General features: G+C 40.2%; 1 protein-coding gene across 1 annotated transcript in view; it reads left to right on the top strand.

Annotated features, from left to right (window-relative positions):
* The first annotated feature begins 203 nt into the window (after window positions 1-203).
* The window catches only part of KCNIP4 (potassium voltage-gated channel interacting protein 4), a 767,671-nt gene continuing 751,805 nt past the window's right edge, over window positions 204-16,069 (top strand). The window contains exon 1 of the mRNA XM_036262760.1: window positions 204-532. Within this exon, the coding sequence (XP_036118653.1) occupies window positions 445-532 (88 nt within the window). The 5' untranslated portion in view covers window positions 204-444. The remainder of the gene's footprint in view (window positions 533-16,069) is intronic.

Genomic DNA, 16,069 nt, shown 5'->3' with positions numbered 1-16,069 from the left:
TTTATGAGTATCCAAAGGGTTTCAGCCCCAGTGACCTGTCATCTGTCCCCTCACCCGCTTGCTTCCATGCTGATTCATTGATCAGCTGGCAGCGCAGGCCCCGCCCCCCTGAGTGGTCTGTGAGTTGCGATGGCTCCGGGAGAGGATGCCGAGCTCAGCCCCCGTGGGTTACTACACGTGTGAAGGGCAGCCTGGCTGCTGCCACAGAAGAACTTGGTGACCGTTCCGAGAAGCAGCCTTCTCGCCACCCCGGCACTGCTCTCTCTGTCTCGGCTTCTCTAGCTTTCTCAAGGAATTTCCGACCCAGGCACTCCCAGCTAACTGCACGGGAGTTGTAAGGCAGCCTGTGACAGAAACTGAGACAGAAGTTTCCCCTCAGAGGCCGCCTTTCCCCCACTGGCAAAGACTTCTGGCTGTCCTCAGAGGAACACCTTGTTGCTTAAGATGAGTGGCTGTAGAAAACGGTGTAAACGTGAAATATTGAAATTTGCCCAGTACCTTCTCAGACTATTAACAGGTTCTCTGCAAACAGGTAATGACTTTTTTTTTTTTTTTATAAAGGCTGGTAGAGCATGATAACGAAGTTGGAATGGAACAGGGAAGGCTCACTGTTTCTGTGTGGTGTTTATTTTGAATGCTGTCAATAAAATACAATTCTGTGTGTTTGCTGAGAGTCACGCTTCTAAGAATGTGTTCAGTGCAGCTCATTTAGGGTGGATCCGGTGGATGTATCTTTATGTCTTTTTGGCAGTGTTACTGTTGACTGTGCCTCAGCTAAGGAGGCAGTATCTTCGGTGTAGCGGGATTTTTTTTTTTTTAAATGCTGGGTTGGGTGAGGGGTTTTTTCCCTCTCTCCAGCTTGCTGCAGTTTACTGGAACATCACATAGCTGTGTTTAGCAATTCTGCAGGTATTTAGCAGTTCTGCAGGTGTTTAGCAATTCTCTAGAACTCTGTGGTCATTATAATCCATAGGTTATTTCCAGTGTTTGGTCCTAGATCATGGCAGTGAAAGGGTGGAGGATATTTCTCTTGGGGTTGCAAAATGTGAGCAAAATGTGAAAACAGCTGAAGAGTAAAAGGTCCAGGAGAGGTTTGATATTTGTTTCATTGCAGTGGATTTCCGTGTTAAAAAAAAAAATGTGCACAGTTGAAATAGAAATTCTATCCAAATCTAAGTTTTTACAGCAAGAAAATATTTTGTAAGCTGTTGCAAAATCACGAGCACCTAAACTCATGGGCACCTGATTTGGTGCCCATGAAATTCCTAGACGATGCCATCATGAAAATAGTGAGAGGTGGGACCCAAACTACTTTGAATGTGTTATCAGTCATAGATGTATTTAGTGGACCATCAAACTTCTGACAGGCAAAACTTGATCGATGTACTGCATTTTGACCTCACCACGAAGAACTATTGTTAACTATATGTTTCCAATGTATATTTGTCTTCTTTAAATAACGAGAAAGAAGCATTCATAATGAAACCTGTACACTGTTGTGCAAGGTAAAGATGAATGTGAGCAATATTTTCTCTAGGAAATAAACTCTCTGGTTAATAATGGAATTGGATATATGATTATGTTGACAACCTGATCAGGAAAAACAATTTTGAGACAATAACTGTGAAAATCAAATGATATCTGAGAGAATTATTAAGTATTAAAAATATAAAAGGATTGTGATCAGATGCTAATCTTTAAGCATTGCAGATTGAGGTGCTATTTGATGCTTTTAGAGTAATCATCGAGTCTGGACCTGACTTCTGTTAACTTGGATCTCTGTTGTATTTTTCCTACGTAAACGTCTTTACATTTCTTTGTACATACTTCCATCAATGTGACTTCACTTTATTGTCTCAATGGGATCAATAATATCCATATGATATTTGCTTTGAATATTCAGTTAAGGATGGTGTGCATTTATGATACTGTGTCTCACTGGATGATACTCAATATGTGATCCTGTACCTTGCTGTGAAGTTAGAGATATATTTTATCAAAGGAAGCCGTCTATGAGGTTTCTATGCTAGTTTGTGGTTTGCTCTTTGAAAAGGTAATTTTAAGGTTCTACCTGTTTCTGATTAGATTTAGATGCAGGGATGTGTCTTTTTTGCTCAGTCTGTTTATAGTTTTCTTAAACTTCTGATTTCAAATAATTTTATGAAGATGATAAAAGGTTGTGAGGTCGTAAACCCTACGCAGCAAATCCAAAATACAGTGGCTGTCAAATGACTGGATGGTTATTTACAATATGAAATTTATAGAAAGCTTGTATGGCAGCAATATTTTAAGCCTTATTTAACGCACATCTGAAAATCAATAAAAATGGGATTCCTTCTCTACTTTTTTGAGCCACAGGAGAAAAATAATAAGAACTTGGTGAAATAGAACAGATGATAATAAAGTAGCAAGATTGATTTTTGACCTGGGAAATGTGATTACAGCATTGTGTGTTTTGTGAAAATTCCATTCGGTTCAGTCTCTAATACTAAATGTGGTAAAACCCAGACAGAATCTTTACAACTGTCAACATTCAACTTGGAAAAGCCAACTTATATATTTACTAGAAGTGGTGATAATATATACTGTTCATATTGCAAACTCTAATGTAAAATTCATTAGGGCACTTTCAAGTCCCTTAGCTAGTAATTAATGAAGAAGTAGGAAGCAGAATTGAATTAGTTTTAAAAATTTCCTTTAAGGTTGGATATGCAAGCAGCTTCTAATTGTATCCTAAACAATCAGAAAATGTCTTATAGTTATAAAAAATTTAAAGCAATATAAATATGCCTTGGATGACCTCTTTTTAAAAAAATTTTATGAACAAGCCCTTTATCCTCACTTTTCCAATTAAAGATGTGATCTGAGGATATAGAGATTTTGTTTCACATTGGAAAACAGGTTGATACTGAAATACATAATCTGTACTATTGGCAATTTCTTTCATTTGACACCAAAATACCCATGCCTTTACACAAACATATAAAATTTGAAGTGCAAAAAATTGTTTATGGACACAAAATCTCCTTTGATATATCTTATTAGTGTTATCTCAAGTTAGAGGAAAACAGTTTTCTGATAGCTTGCCATGTAAGTTTTGGCATTGACTACGATTGCTTATCGATCAATAATTTAATTAGTGATTTTTTTTCCCTAAAATAATCTGTATGTCAGAGAGTGATAATTCTATAGTAAAGATGTGTCCAGATAAAATAAAATACTTTCATTTTTCCAGAATCTTTTTACATATATTTATTATGGCAAATCATTTTTCAAAATGTGGATTTTACTAACACATGTATTTGCTTTATTTATCATGAAAATATTGTTAAGACCCTTTGTTATAGATCATAAATATCAGAGATCCATTTGCAAGTATAAGTTAACGGCTACCATGTCCAGTGTAGCAAGGTGTAATACAAGATCAATTATCCCAATTCCTTCTCAGTATGAGACCTGCATTTCCATGTACCATGTTATACTCAGTTCTACATAGGTTTCCTGGGAATCAATATATCCTGTACATTTCAATAAGTGGAAATAATTTATGAAGATTGTAAAATGACATTAATAATATGAAACTTATTCTGTTGATGGACAGTTTCTGTACCTTTGGTACCCAAAGAATGTCCTATCGTATAAACGCTGACCCTTGAAGAAAGGATGCAGGATATTACGATATCAAATTTTGACTTTTTTATGCGTGAAACTTCATAACAGAATGTTTTATGGTACTTATTTGGAGGTTGTTTGTATATTTATCAGTTCTCTGTACATAGTTTTCTTGAAAAAGCAAGACCTGAACAAATTTTTCTGTTAGCAAGTATTTCCAAAACATATGTCTGAAGTGGACGTTGCCTGGGGTTCTGTTTAGGACTTCAAGACCGCAGTCGTCAGGTGTGGTGAAGTTGAACTCTCCATCTAAGTGAAACCAAAACAATTTAAATCAAAACATTGAGCTGGTATTTAACTAGTGGGTTAACTATTTCAAATTTAATGTAATTCTACCATTAAAAGCATCTGTTAAGCATTTATCATTTGATCAAGTAGAGAATTCGGATTTTAAAAAAGAGCACGCCCTGGCCAGTGCAGTTCAGTTGGTTGGGTGTCATCTCTACCCAGAAAGTTGCTGGTTCTATTCTGGTCAGGACACAGGCCCAGGTTAGGGTCACAGGTGGGGGGCTTGAAATCAATGTTTCAAGCTCTCACATCAATGTCTCTGTCTCTGTCTCTGTCTCTTTCTCCTCTCCCTCCCTCTCTTTCTCTCTCTCTCCCTCTAAATATCAATAAAAATATTAAAAATAAAAAATAAAGAGATTTCAAGAGCACTTGGTTTGCATGTTGGCATTGAGTGGGTTGTTCTGAGGATCAAGCCAGTCATAAGACCAATAATACAAAGATTTAGGTCTGTTTATGTTGCATGCTTTTAAAAGATGTTTTAATTGAATTTTAGAAAGTGGGGAAGGGAGAGGGAGAGAGGGAAACATTGATGTGAGAGCAAAACATTGATCTGCTGCCTCCTGCACAATCCTCACTGGGGCTCGAGCCCAAAACCCAGGCATGTGTCCTGTCCAGAATCCAACCAGCAACTTTCCAGTGCATGGGAGGGCACCCAGCTGACTATGCCACACTGCCACAGTGATGTAATGTTTCTAAAATGTGAAGAGGAATCAGTGACCCTTAGCAAATCAGGTAACTAAGCCTGTTTCTAGTTATATGCAGTTTCTTCTTCTGTTCCCTTCTTTTCCTTCCTGGTCACAAGTCACAGGATCACATTTGCAGTCCCCTCTGAGCTCCTCTTCTGTCCCCCATCTCTGCCACATTTGAACATGGAGCAGATGTATTTCATGCAAAGGGTGTGTTTTGAAGGCCTCACATGATTAAAAATTCACAAAACTCAAGTTTAACCCAGGCAAAAGACGACAGGTGTTCCTGTTTCCCAGCTTCATGGCCCTGACAGGTGACAGTTCAGTAAACAGTTTATATTCACTTGTCGTATCAGCCCTGAAATTATGCTACTCTTGATTAAAATTTTAAAATCTATTCAAATTTTGCTGATAAAGTGAAATTAGATTTCTTATGGCATTATGTAAAATCTGCATTATTAAAATGCACATCAAACGCTGCCATTTAGACTCAGTCTTGTGCTCCTTCTGTTGAAACCTGCCCTCAGGCAAGAAGCAAGCAAAGGAAGATGATGTCATGTACACCTGATTGCCAAGGGTTCCATGTCAGTGTGTGGTTTTTCCCCCAGTAGAGGCTACATTTTAAACTTTACCATAACAATTATTTTGTCATCTATTGATGAATTCAACTTTTCAGTCACTAGTAAAGGTGTATTTTGAGGGACTCAGAATTTTGCCCAATCACCTCAAGGTCGGCCAATTGCTGCCAGATTGGTTTGAGGATCCCGGAGTTCCATGGACAGGACACCTGTCAACCAGCTTTCCAGTTGCCCTTCATTTCAGAAGGAAATCAGCATGTTAACGTTTCATCACTTCATATTTTATGGTCTTTACCCCATAATTAGTATGTTAGGTGAACTTGTAGGGCTTAAAACAACTTTCCCAGAGAGAAGATTGTTTTTTTTATCATTGTGTGAACTTCAAAGTAGTAGTGAGTCATCTGATCTCACAGTCTTAGACATATTCAACTCTTAAATCTCATTTGTAAGCTGATCGACCAAATTAATCCACATCGTCCATGTAGTCTAAGTGGAAGAGCTCCTATTTACAGAGGGAGCTGCCTTGGTGCCTGTGGGTTAGACTTGGGGTCTCTTACTGAGAACGTCAGCGATTACACGGCAGTACTTCGCTTCAGTACTGGGAGAAAAAGCATCCAAGCTTCACAATACACGCAAAGACCGTTAAGGATATCGTATGTTGATTGTGATATGTGTCAGTTATGTTCCGGACAGGAAAGAGAGCTCACACCCAGGAAACGAGTGGAATAAAGGGGGGGAGCCTGTGGGCGGAGCGTGAGGACGTGGACAAGGGGCGTGTGCACTCCAGAGCTCGTGTGAGCGGAGCCCTGAAGGAGCAGGGAACGCGAGCGCTTCTGAAGCCTGGAAGGTCACTGTAGGCAGAGCCCTGCTGGGGGGCAGGTGTGCCCTTTCGTCCAGGGACACAGCCGACTCACGGGGATCGGATCAGGAGCGAGCTCAGGAAAAAAACCAAAACGCTGGCCTACCTTACTCCTACCTTCCGAGTTTTCGCTAGTTCTCTTGTTGGCTGACTCCGTTCTGTAAAGCCAGTGGGAAAACCACACTAAATATAAATAGCAATACGGAGATTAGTCAGAGTCTCATGGCCATATTTATGTTTTTATCAGTAGACATATTCTTATGGCCATAATTACTATTTTACATTTGTCCACAACAGGTATTACCACTGACCGGGATTTCTTTGTTTAAAATTACTGACATCGGTCACATTGCTTTCCCTCAAAAGATATTGAAAGTGGCATGAGCAAGCTGGTCATATCCCTGGTGACCTGTCGGGTTCCAGTCATTCTGCCATGTGTTCCATCATCGTTGTTTATCTTTTTCTTTGACCATGTAGCATCTGTCCAGAATTTGTCTGTGCGTTTCTTAAACTTTAGAAGTACAATAAACCTACACCTTCAAACACATTGACTCAGTTTCCTGAGGAGGTATCTCTGTAATCAGCCCAATTAAATGACATATGAAAACAACGGGAAGATGGTACTGTAGCCCCACACCATAGGGTTGTGGCTTGTCCTTGCCAGGTATGAGGATGGGTCTTCTTTGGTAAAGTGTATTTCCTCTCCAAGCTCCTTCGTCCAGCACGGGTTACATCTGTGGGTTGGCAGGGGAGGGGCTGTAATCTGAAAAGCTTCCCTTAATTGTAGAAAGAAGCAAAGTCCGACAGACTGTAATAGAATCCAGCACTGATATATTTTGTGCTGTATATGCCAAGCGATTGGACAAACGCATTCGTTTTTATCAAGTTCCGCAAAGTGTGGCTCCCCGCCTAACACTGTCCATTTCTCCTGCCCAGTAGAGCTACTGCAGTACCATCAGACTGTCTCAGGATGTTCTGTGTTTGGGATGAAAGTTCACTTTACTTTTCAAAGGGGAATATGTAAGGCTCTGCTCCAGATCAACATTCAGTAATGGCTGAGGAGAGCCAACTAATCATTGTTTTCAGAGAGGATGACTCAGAGAGAAAAACTGAATGGTGGCCGGGGTGGGAAGAGAAGTACTTTGCCAAATTCTGGTTGGAGGGATGAACTCATAAAAAGCATTCCATCATTTGACAGCCGTCTTCACGTGTCATGTCTGGCTCTGTTTTGCTTCCTCTAATGTCTTTTCATCACCAATTTAATGATCATCACATGAAAAAATTGCATTAAAAACGAATTCTGAGAATGTGTTCCAAGAGAGCTGTTCTCTGTGCTCAACCCCAGCTGTGTTTCTGGAGGGCAGCGGCCAGCACAGAGGGAGACTTAGGTGTCTCCTGTTGGAACTCCAGCTCTCCATGCTCCGGTTGTGAAAGTCACCCACCTGCTCGGAGCTGGCAACTCATCTGTACAATGGGGACATTCCTACTTATATTTCTGTTACTGGCAGACAGTGGTAACTTCTGTCATCATTACTGATCTGGTATATGTAGGAGGCCCTACATATTTATTTTTTTCTAATGAAATTTTCTCCACAGGTAATTGGATTCTAAGCATTATTATGCTGCCTGGTAACTAGGAATAAATAGAAAGTAACCTATATAAATAACTTCAGTTTAAACTCCTTTGTCTTGTATTACTTTTCAGGAACTATAATTGCCATTTATTTATTCAACTAAGATGCATTAAGTGCTTGTTATGGGCTGAGCCCTGTGGCTTTGTGAAGCTGTTCCTTCACTCCCCCCACCCCCTCCCCACCTTCCTCTGTAGCAGAGCAAGTAAATGTGGAACACTTAACAAACCAACATGTGCTCGGATTTCCAAATGCAGAGCAGACCTGTCTCGAGTGGTTTTTGCCAAGGAGAGCGAGGACAATGGAAACCTAGGTGAGGCAATAAGCCTTTCAAATATGTTCCTCAGACAAAATTAGAGGGAGAGAGGCTGGAGAGAGAGCAGCCACGTGGGGAAGGCAAGAGAGCAGCTGGGAGAGAGAATCAGTGGGGTTCATTTTAGGAAGAGGAAGTTTTGCTGAAAAGCTCAATTGCCCAGACTACCAGAATGCTGCAGAAACTACCAGCAAAGCCCTCCAGAAAGTTCTGTTCCTTGTCCGGAGAAATACTTCTGAGGCTTGCTGGGTGATCAGGCAGTGAATGCTACATTTCGTCAGTGAAGCACCTGTTCAGATCCCATTTTGTCCCCCACTTAAACGTGTCTTCACCCTCTAATGTGCATTGATTTTCTTTTTTGATCTCTCACAGTATGAGTTGTCTGTCCCTTGTTGTTCTGCATTCCATTACTCATCAACCATGTATTATTCAACAGAGTCAGGTGTTAAAGTCATATCTTAAATAGATCTGGATGTTGTAAAGGACATAAAAATATTTAATTCTCCAGCTCTACCCTAACACAGTATTTACTGGACAGTAGCTGCTCGAAAAGAGAGATTTGCGGGAGGATTTCATAAATAAGAATCCATTTCGTCCTTTATATAATTGAGTGTGTTCCTTCCTGAATCACATTATCAGACTTGATATTTGTCAGAATCCAAACTGTATCTTTGTTTGAGCACCCAGTCCTCCCTCCTCAAGCTCAGACCCACTCTGAGGAGCTGTGTGATGGCTTCAGTTCTCAATCCAAATGTCAGCCATTTCCTGACCTTCTGATCCAAAACAGCCCCTCCCACAACGCCTTCCCTTTATTTCTCTTTTGGGAAATGTCTTTTACAGGTAGGGTCCCTAAAATCGGGACACTTATAAGAGTAAACGGAGGCAATGTTAATAATCACAGTAGTAATACAGGCATAAACCAAGACTGCCCCCTACCAACTGAGACATATGGTCCCCTTTTCTGTAGAAATTATCACTATCTAAAATAATTAAAATCTGTTACAAATGTCTGTAAAACTGGCATGTAAACTCCTTCTTAATGAATCATGCTTGGTCCGTCCATTATTGCAATCCAGTGCCTAGACCATGCCTGCTGCACAGGTGGAATTATGACCAACCTGCACCCCAGAGCTTTCTAGAGGAAAAGGCTACAGCATCTCTGACCTCTGTTTCTCTCGTGTCTTCCCCAAGTTGGGAGGATTGTGACTGTTTGCCTGTATCACTCTTTCTGATCTCGACTACAGCAGCTACTCATTAACCAGAGCTAATCTCTGCTGTGGTTCTGCTTCATTCTTATCTCTGCCCAGTACTTCTTCCCATTATAGAAACTGTTGTAGATAATCCAGAGCCCTGGAAGTCTGAAATCTCTCAACTCGTATGGATAGGAAGTGTAACTGCACATTTTTAAATAGGGGTAGGTTCTGGATACTGGCTCATTTGTTTCAAAAGTCATTCGCTATGGGTGATTTATGTATAAATGTCTATGGATTTGTATTTTTATATTTCCTACAATTAACATATTACATGTATAATGATTGCATTTTAATGTTTTTGAAATAATACAATTGAAATGTACAGGTTCTTCCAGTGTTCAAATGTGGTAAACCTGCTGGAAACAGAATGATTCCACTTTGGATGTACTGCAGTTATAAGAAATGCTTATAACTTTGAGAAAATTCGAAGTTCCCTGGCTCAGTATCCACACCTTTACAATGGGAAGATTTCCATTTTGCAGGATAAGAGCCTTAAAGCCTGTCAAATCAGTCTTGTTCCTCCTTTATAATATGTCATTTAGACATATAGAGCCTGTTTTATTATGGGGTATACATAAAAGAATTTCCCAACCATTCCCTGAGCCAATCAAAGTCAAAAGTCTTCAAAGAACTGTGAAGCCAGCTCTATAAAGGGCTTTTAGAACATTAAAGATGAGTTTTATGCTCTGTCTACTAAAGTTCCTCAAGGTAAACTATAAAGCCACCTTCTGGGCATTTACCCAAATGCATGCAAATGTACATTACACTGATGCTCTCCTAGCCTGTCTCCAAGTAAAAGCATAATCTGTAATCTCCAAAGGCTAAGAAGCTTATTCAAACTCAAACAGATGAAAGTTCACAACACAATGACAACAATAAAGACAAGATTATGTATATCATGGTACTTATATAAATAGTTGAGTTAGAATATATATTATTGGATCTTAGATATATAAAATCTCAGTGGACCATGAAACTCATTTGGTGTGAATTCCTTGTTTGCAGAAGAGAATATTAGGGACTGTGTTACTCAAGTGGATTTATGAAGGTCATGAGAGCTAGTTCTGTTACTAGTCCATTACTTTACCATTCCAAAAGCACAGTGTTCTCCCAAACTTACATTGTGATAAGTGCCTAAGTGGGTGACTTGACGTGATAGCAATACCTGATCTTGGCAGCCAAGAAGACCTGAACTGAAGTCTTAATACCATTTCACCTTAGCAGATGACCTTGGACAAATTTACATTCTCCCCATGATACCTGTTTCCTCATCAGAAAAATGAAGTGGTCTCAATTCAAGCTGCCACCAGGTACTTTTTAAAGCCAGCTTGTTTAAAGGTAATAGTTGGGATCAGTACTCATTCAATTAGTTCTAAGCCCTGTTTTAGACACCAATAAATCAATGCAAAGCCCAGCAACTAACACCATCCAATTGTGTTGGAATCCTCAGCAAAGGTCAAAGTATACTCAATTTATATAGATTTAAAGTTTTCGAAGAGCAAATAAAATATCTGGCTTACAGGCCTTCAAAAATGATAAAATTTCAAGTCTGTATACTTAAAGGTTTTACTTTAGTAGTCTCTTATCAAAAATCCTCTCCTAACTAAAAATACCACATCATTTGTATGTTGTATATTGTGCAACATATTTTTGAGAAAAATTGAGTCTAAAGTTCTTGAATTTAAAAATATCAGTAATTAAATAAATACTTTTTCTCCTTGAAGGACAAGATTAATAACTGTTTCTATCTTGCCTAGTTTCAAGGGTATAAAGCATAACAGAATTAAGAAACAATAACAAGGAAAATTAGAAATTATCTACTTTAGAAGTCAATATTAAGAACCTGCTGATTTCTTAAATACTTTATGAAATAATAAGGAGATAGAAAATAGCCCTGGCCATTTTGGCTCAGCGGTTAGAGCATTGGCCTGCAGTCCAGAAAGACCCGGGTTCGGTTCCCGCTAAGGGCATGTACCTCGGTTGCGGTTTGTCCCCGGCCCTGGTTGGTCGTGCGGGTGGCAGCTACTCGATGTGTCCCTTTCACATCAATGTTTCTCTCTCTCTCTCCCTCCCACTCTATCTGAACAAAAAATGGAAAAATGTCCTTGGGTGGGGATTAAAAAAATAAATAAATAATCTATTTTAGAAGTCAATATTAAGAACCTGCTGATTTCTTAAATACTTTATGAAATATAAGGAGATGGAAAATATACATAGATATTAAAATAATATTAAGAAAGCCAAATTTAATAAATATGATTTATTAATATATGTTTTAAGACTTCAATTGTTACCAATAAAATCAGATCACACTGGAGAAATATTTTATTATGAAATATGAATTTGAAAAATTTTGGAATCAGTGTATAACCTTGAAGAATACACAATGACGATACCCTCAGAGTTCTGAATAAGAAAAGCAGTTATTGGAAATGTGAATCCAGCCATTTTAAGCCCCTAAGAATTTAGGTGAGTGATATTTTTTCTTTTTGTTCCATTTACCATGATACTGACACTTTTATTTAAAATTAAGCATTTCTCTTTTTTCTTGTGAGACCTTATACTCCATGTCTTGACCTCTGTAGAATAATATACCTGTGTTTGATAGATGGCTTCCCCAATCATTAGCAGCATAGACAAGTTGCTTTACCTCTCTTGGACTCAGTGACCTCACAAAAGGGGGTGACAACAGTGTCACCTTTGCAGAGATTTTTGCAGATCATGCAAATAATGTGAAGACTTAAGGGCTAATTGTAAGACCATGTACTTGTTCAGGAAAAGATGTTTTGTAAGTTCATAAGTTCATCAAATGTTTATTGTGACTCTAGTTTCTCTGGCACACTCGGAGAATATGTGGGGGCATTTGAAGATGCCTAAAACACCAGCTGCACCATAAAGAAGCTTAACATTTAGTAAAGGAGTTAAAACAGGTATTAAAAGCCTTGTTACAGGCTGGAACGTGCTATGTGCCAGGAGAGACGTTCAGGCTGTGTATTAATAGAACTCAGAGGGAGTCCACTTTAAGTTGGTGGCAAGAGAGACATTCTTAGCAGTGGAAGCATTTGAGCTGGGTTTTCGTAGCATTGGGTTTGGAGATGTTGAGCTGGTGATTGGACCTCCCAGGAAGAGCAGAGAAACAAAGGGATAGAGAGAGAGTTGAGTGCATTGCTAGGTTTTATTTATCCAGCAGATAAGTGTGAAGTGCCTCCTTTCTGATATTCACTATTCTGGGAACTTAGAATACATCAGTAAACAGAAGATCACCACTTTCATGTAGCGGAGAGATGGCTAGTAATCATACAAAGTTGGGTAATTAAATAGTATGTGAGGCCCTGGCCGGTTTGGCTCAGTGATTAGAACGTTGGCCTGTGGACCGAAGAGTCCAGGGTTTGGTTCCCACTAAGGGCACGTACCTTGGTTGCTGCATGTACCCTGGTTGCAGTTTGTCCCCGGCCCCGACTGGGTTGTGTGCGTGGCAACCGTTCGATGTGTCTCTCTCATGTCGATGTTTCTCTCTCTCTCTCCTCCCTCTCTCCCTCCTGCTCTGTCTGAAGATAAATGCAAAAATGTCCTCGGGTGAGGATAAAAAAAAAAAATAGTATATGAGTGGATGTCAGTGTTCTGGGTGAAAATTGAACAGGGTAAGTGGATTTCCAAGGGCTGTGGAGGTTGGAGCATGTGTTAGTTTGTTAGATAACAAAACGCCATAGATTTAGTGGTTTAAACAACAGAAAGTTTATTCTCACTGTTCTGGAGGCTGAAGTCCAAGGTTAATGTGTCTGCAGGCTGGGTTTATTCTCGGGCCTCTCTCCTTGGCTTGCACATGGCCACCTTCTCACTACGTCCTCACGTGGCCCTTGCTCTGGGAGGACTTGTCTCTGATGTCGTCCTAGGTATCCAAACGTTAAGGACACCAGAGGGCTTCAACATATACTTTTCAGGAAAACACAGTCCAAAACAGAGTGGTTACAATTTAGATAGAATGGTCAGGATAGACTGTGAATATTGACACTGGATCACGGTCTTGAATCAGGCAAGAGAGCCGTGGAAATATCTGGGGAACCGAGTCCAGGCTGAGCGGCCAACCGTGCAAAGACCTCGAGGGCTTGTGTTCGGTGTGTTCAGGGAACAGGAAGGAGGTCAGTTAGCTGGAGCAGAGCCAATCTAGAGAGGCATAACTGGAGAAATTGGAGTTAAAGACAGAGACGTAAAGGGATCCGAATATGGAGGGCTGACGGGCTGTGGCGAGGACCTGACCGTTCGCCCTGAGCGGAACTGAACCAGTGCATTGGAGCAGACGCGCCACCCAGACGTGTTCATCACTGTCCGCTGTTCTGAGACGTACGGTGGACAAGAGTGGGCAGGCAGCAGCCCGCAGGACGCTTGCTTTTGTGTGGTCCCTAAACTAAGAATTGCTTCTACTTTTTTAAGTGATGAAAAAAACATCAAAAGAAAAATCATATTTTATGACACATACAAATCATAGGAAATTCAGATTTAATATCAAACAGAGTTTCTGCGGAACTCTGCTCATTCATTGACTTGCGCTGCGGCTGCTTTTGCTTGGCAGTGGTGGGGTGAGTTGTAAGGACAGCTGCTCGACCTGAGACCCCTATACTGTTTGCCACCTGACCTCCAGCGAGTCCAGGATGGAGACTGGGGCAGGTGGAGGCTGGAGTGGGGGCGGGACGGCAAGGCCGCTGAAGCCCAGTGTTCGGAAGGACTGATGGGATCATAGATCGGGCGACATTGTGGGGTTTGAGAACTTGCAGGGAAACAGGCTACGCCCAAAACCAAGGGCAGAGCTGCCATCACCGAAGCGGTGTTTTCATAGGCCCAGTGACAGCAGATGGCTCCAGCAGACCGGCCGCAGTGCTAGTCAGGAGACACTGCTGGGCTGGGTGTGCAGAGATGAGGGCAACCGGAGGGTAGATTCAAGAGCACCCTGAACACGCCCAGCAGCCGTTCCCTGTGCTGTGCCTGTGAGGAGCCTTCGCTGACAACATAGCAGTTTTCAAACAGCTTTAAAAATACCTTGAGGTGCTAGAATACGAGTATTCTAATTATATACTCTTTGAGTTAAAATAGAGTTCTTCAAAGTAAATCAGGCTGTTTGCCTTTTACAATCTAGGCCTTTGGCTGTCTGTGTTTGCACATCTGAACTCAAGAGAAGACCGTCGGCCATGGGCACGTGCCCTGAGGATCTGGCACCCTGGGTTCTATCTCGTTAGCATTTATTGGCTAAAAGCAATCATCTTTAACTCCACGTTTCTGTTTTGTTCTATGAGCTATTTTCTTAATCTGTATCTTCAACCTTAGTTTTTAAGTACTTCTAAAAATGCCCATTATCTTTGCAAAGATATTTGAGTCATTTTTCTTCCAGTCTGTAATTTGGAAGACTAATGGGTGAAAAAACATTTAATTCAATTTTATGTATTCCTTAAAACATCTCAATCATATATTTCACAAGAAAGCTACTTCTTCCTTAAAAATAACCCTTTGTTGTTATGAAGTGTGATTGCTCATTGATTATGTCTCTTAGCTGATATATTTAAAGAAAGAGTATTTTGTGTGTGATGTCCAAAGTTATACAAGTTTGCTTCATAACATATATATTTTTCAACTTTGAGTACAGGCTTTCCAAATGCAAGTGATGATAAATAAGTCTAAAACACAAAACACTCCATGTACAGAAAGAAGAGAGTAGGCTAAAATCTTGTAAATCTTTTTTAAGAAATGAAGAGTTACATAGTATAAAAACAGATCTCAAACCCAGAGCTGATTTATTCACATATGAAGGAGTACAATGTTCCTTGTATAAGTATATTTTTGTTGACAGCATCTTTTAGACATAGCTATATTCTGAATTTGGAACAGTTAAAAGAAGCATGAACTATCTCTTGTGCAATGAGAAGAGGAAACTAGATCTATTCATCTAAAAATGATCAGTCGTCACCAAGAACAGAAGCAGTTGAGTGTCCTTATTAGGATTTCCAAGGGAGGAGTCATTTCTGGACAAGATGTGAGCATGACTTACCCAGGTTATGATTTAGCTTTGGAAATGCTATTCTGAACTTTATATTCAGGCAATTAGTAGTGAGGAAGATGATAAAATTCATTTCATATGTTGTTTTATCTTTGTTATGCCTCAAAAGTTGCCTGACTCTGAGAAGTAAAATGTTGATAATGAAAAGCACTGGTGAAGATGTGACTCCCAGAGTTTAGACATGAGAGAGAGACTCTCCAGTCTCCTCCCACCACTTTGCAGAGGAGGCGAGTTCATTGAGTGCTTTGATGTTTGGCGTAGCTGTCTCAGTCGAGTAGTTGTTGGACAAATTTGCCTAACACTTTAAGGGCCATGCTTGGCTTAGAACCCCATTCTCTGGCTAAGAACCCCTTTGTCCGCTGGAGTCTAGACTGCAAGTCCTTTCATGTACAATGCTCGCTTCGGTGAAAGAAAACTGATTTATTGTGACACTTGAACTTGGCACTGAAAAGCGGTTGGATCGTGTAATAAGAAAGTAGTCCTGCCCTGGCCAGTTTGGCTCAGCGGTTGAGCATCGGCCTGCGGACCAGAGAGTCCCGCGTTCGGTTCCCGCTAAGGGCACATACCACCAATAAATAAATAAATAAATAAATAAATAAATAAATAAATAAATAAAAAAAGGAAGAAAGTAGTCCCTTTACATGTTTTGTTTTGTTTTTTTATCCTCACTCAAGGATATTTTTCCATTTTTTGTACAGATAGAGTGGGAGGGAGAGAGAGAGAGAAACATCGACGTGAAGGGA

This window comes from Molossus molossus, unplaced genomic scaffold (genome assembly GCF_014108415.1).
Source record: "Molossus molossus isolate mMolMol1 unplaced genomic scaffold, mMolMol1.p scaffold_m16_p_1, whole genome shotgun sequence".
Lineage (NCBI taxonomy): Eukaryota > Metazoa > Chordata > Mammalia > Chiroptera > Molossidae > Molossus > Molossus molossus.
This window is presented reverse-complemented; position numbering and strand designations above follow the sequence as displayed.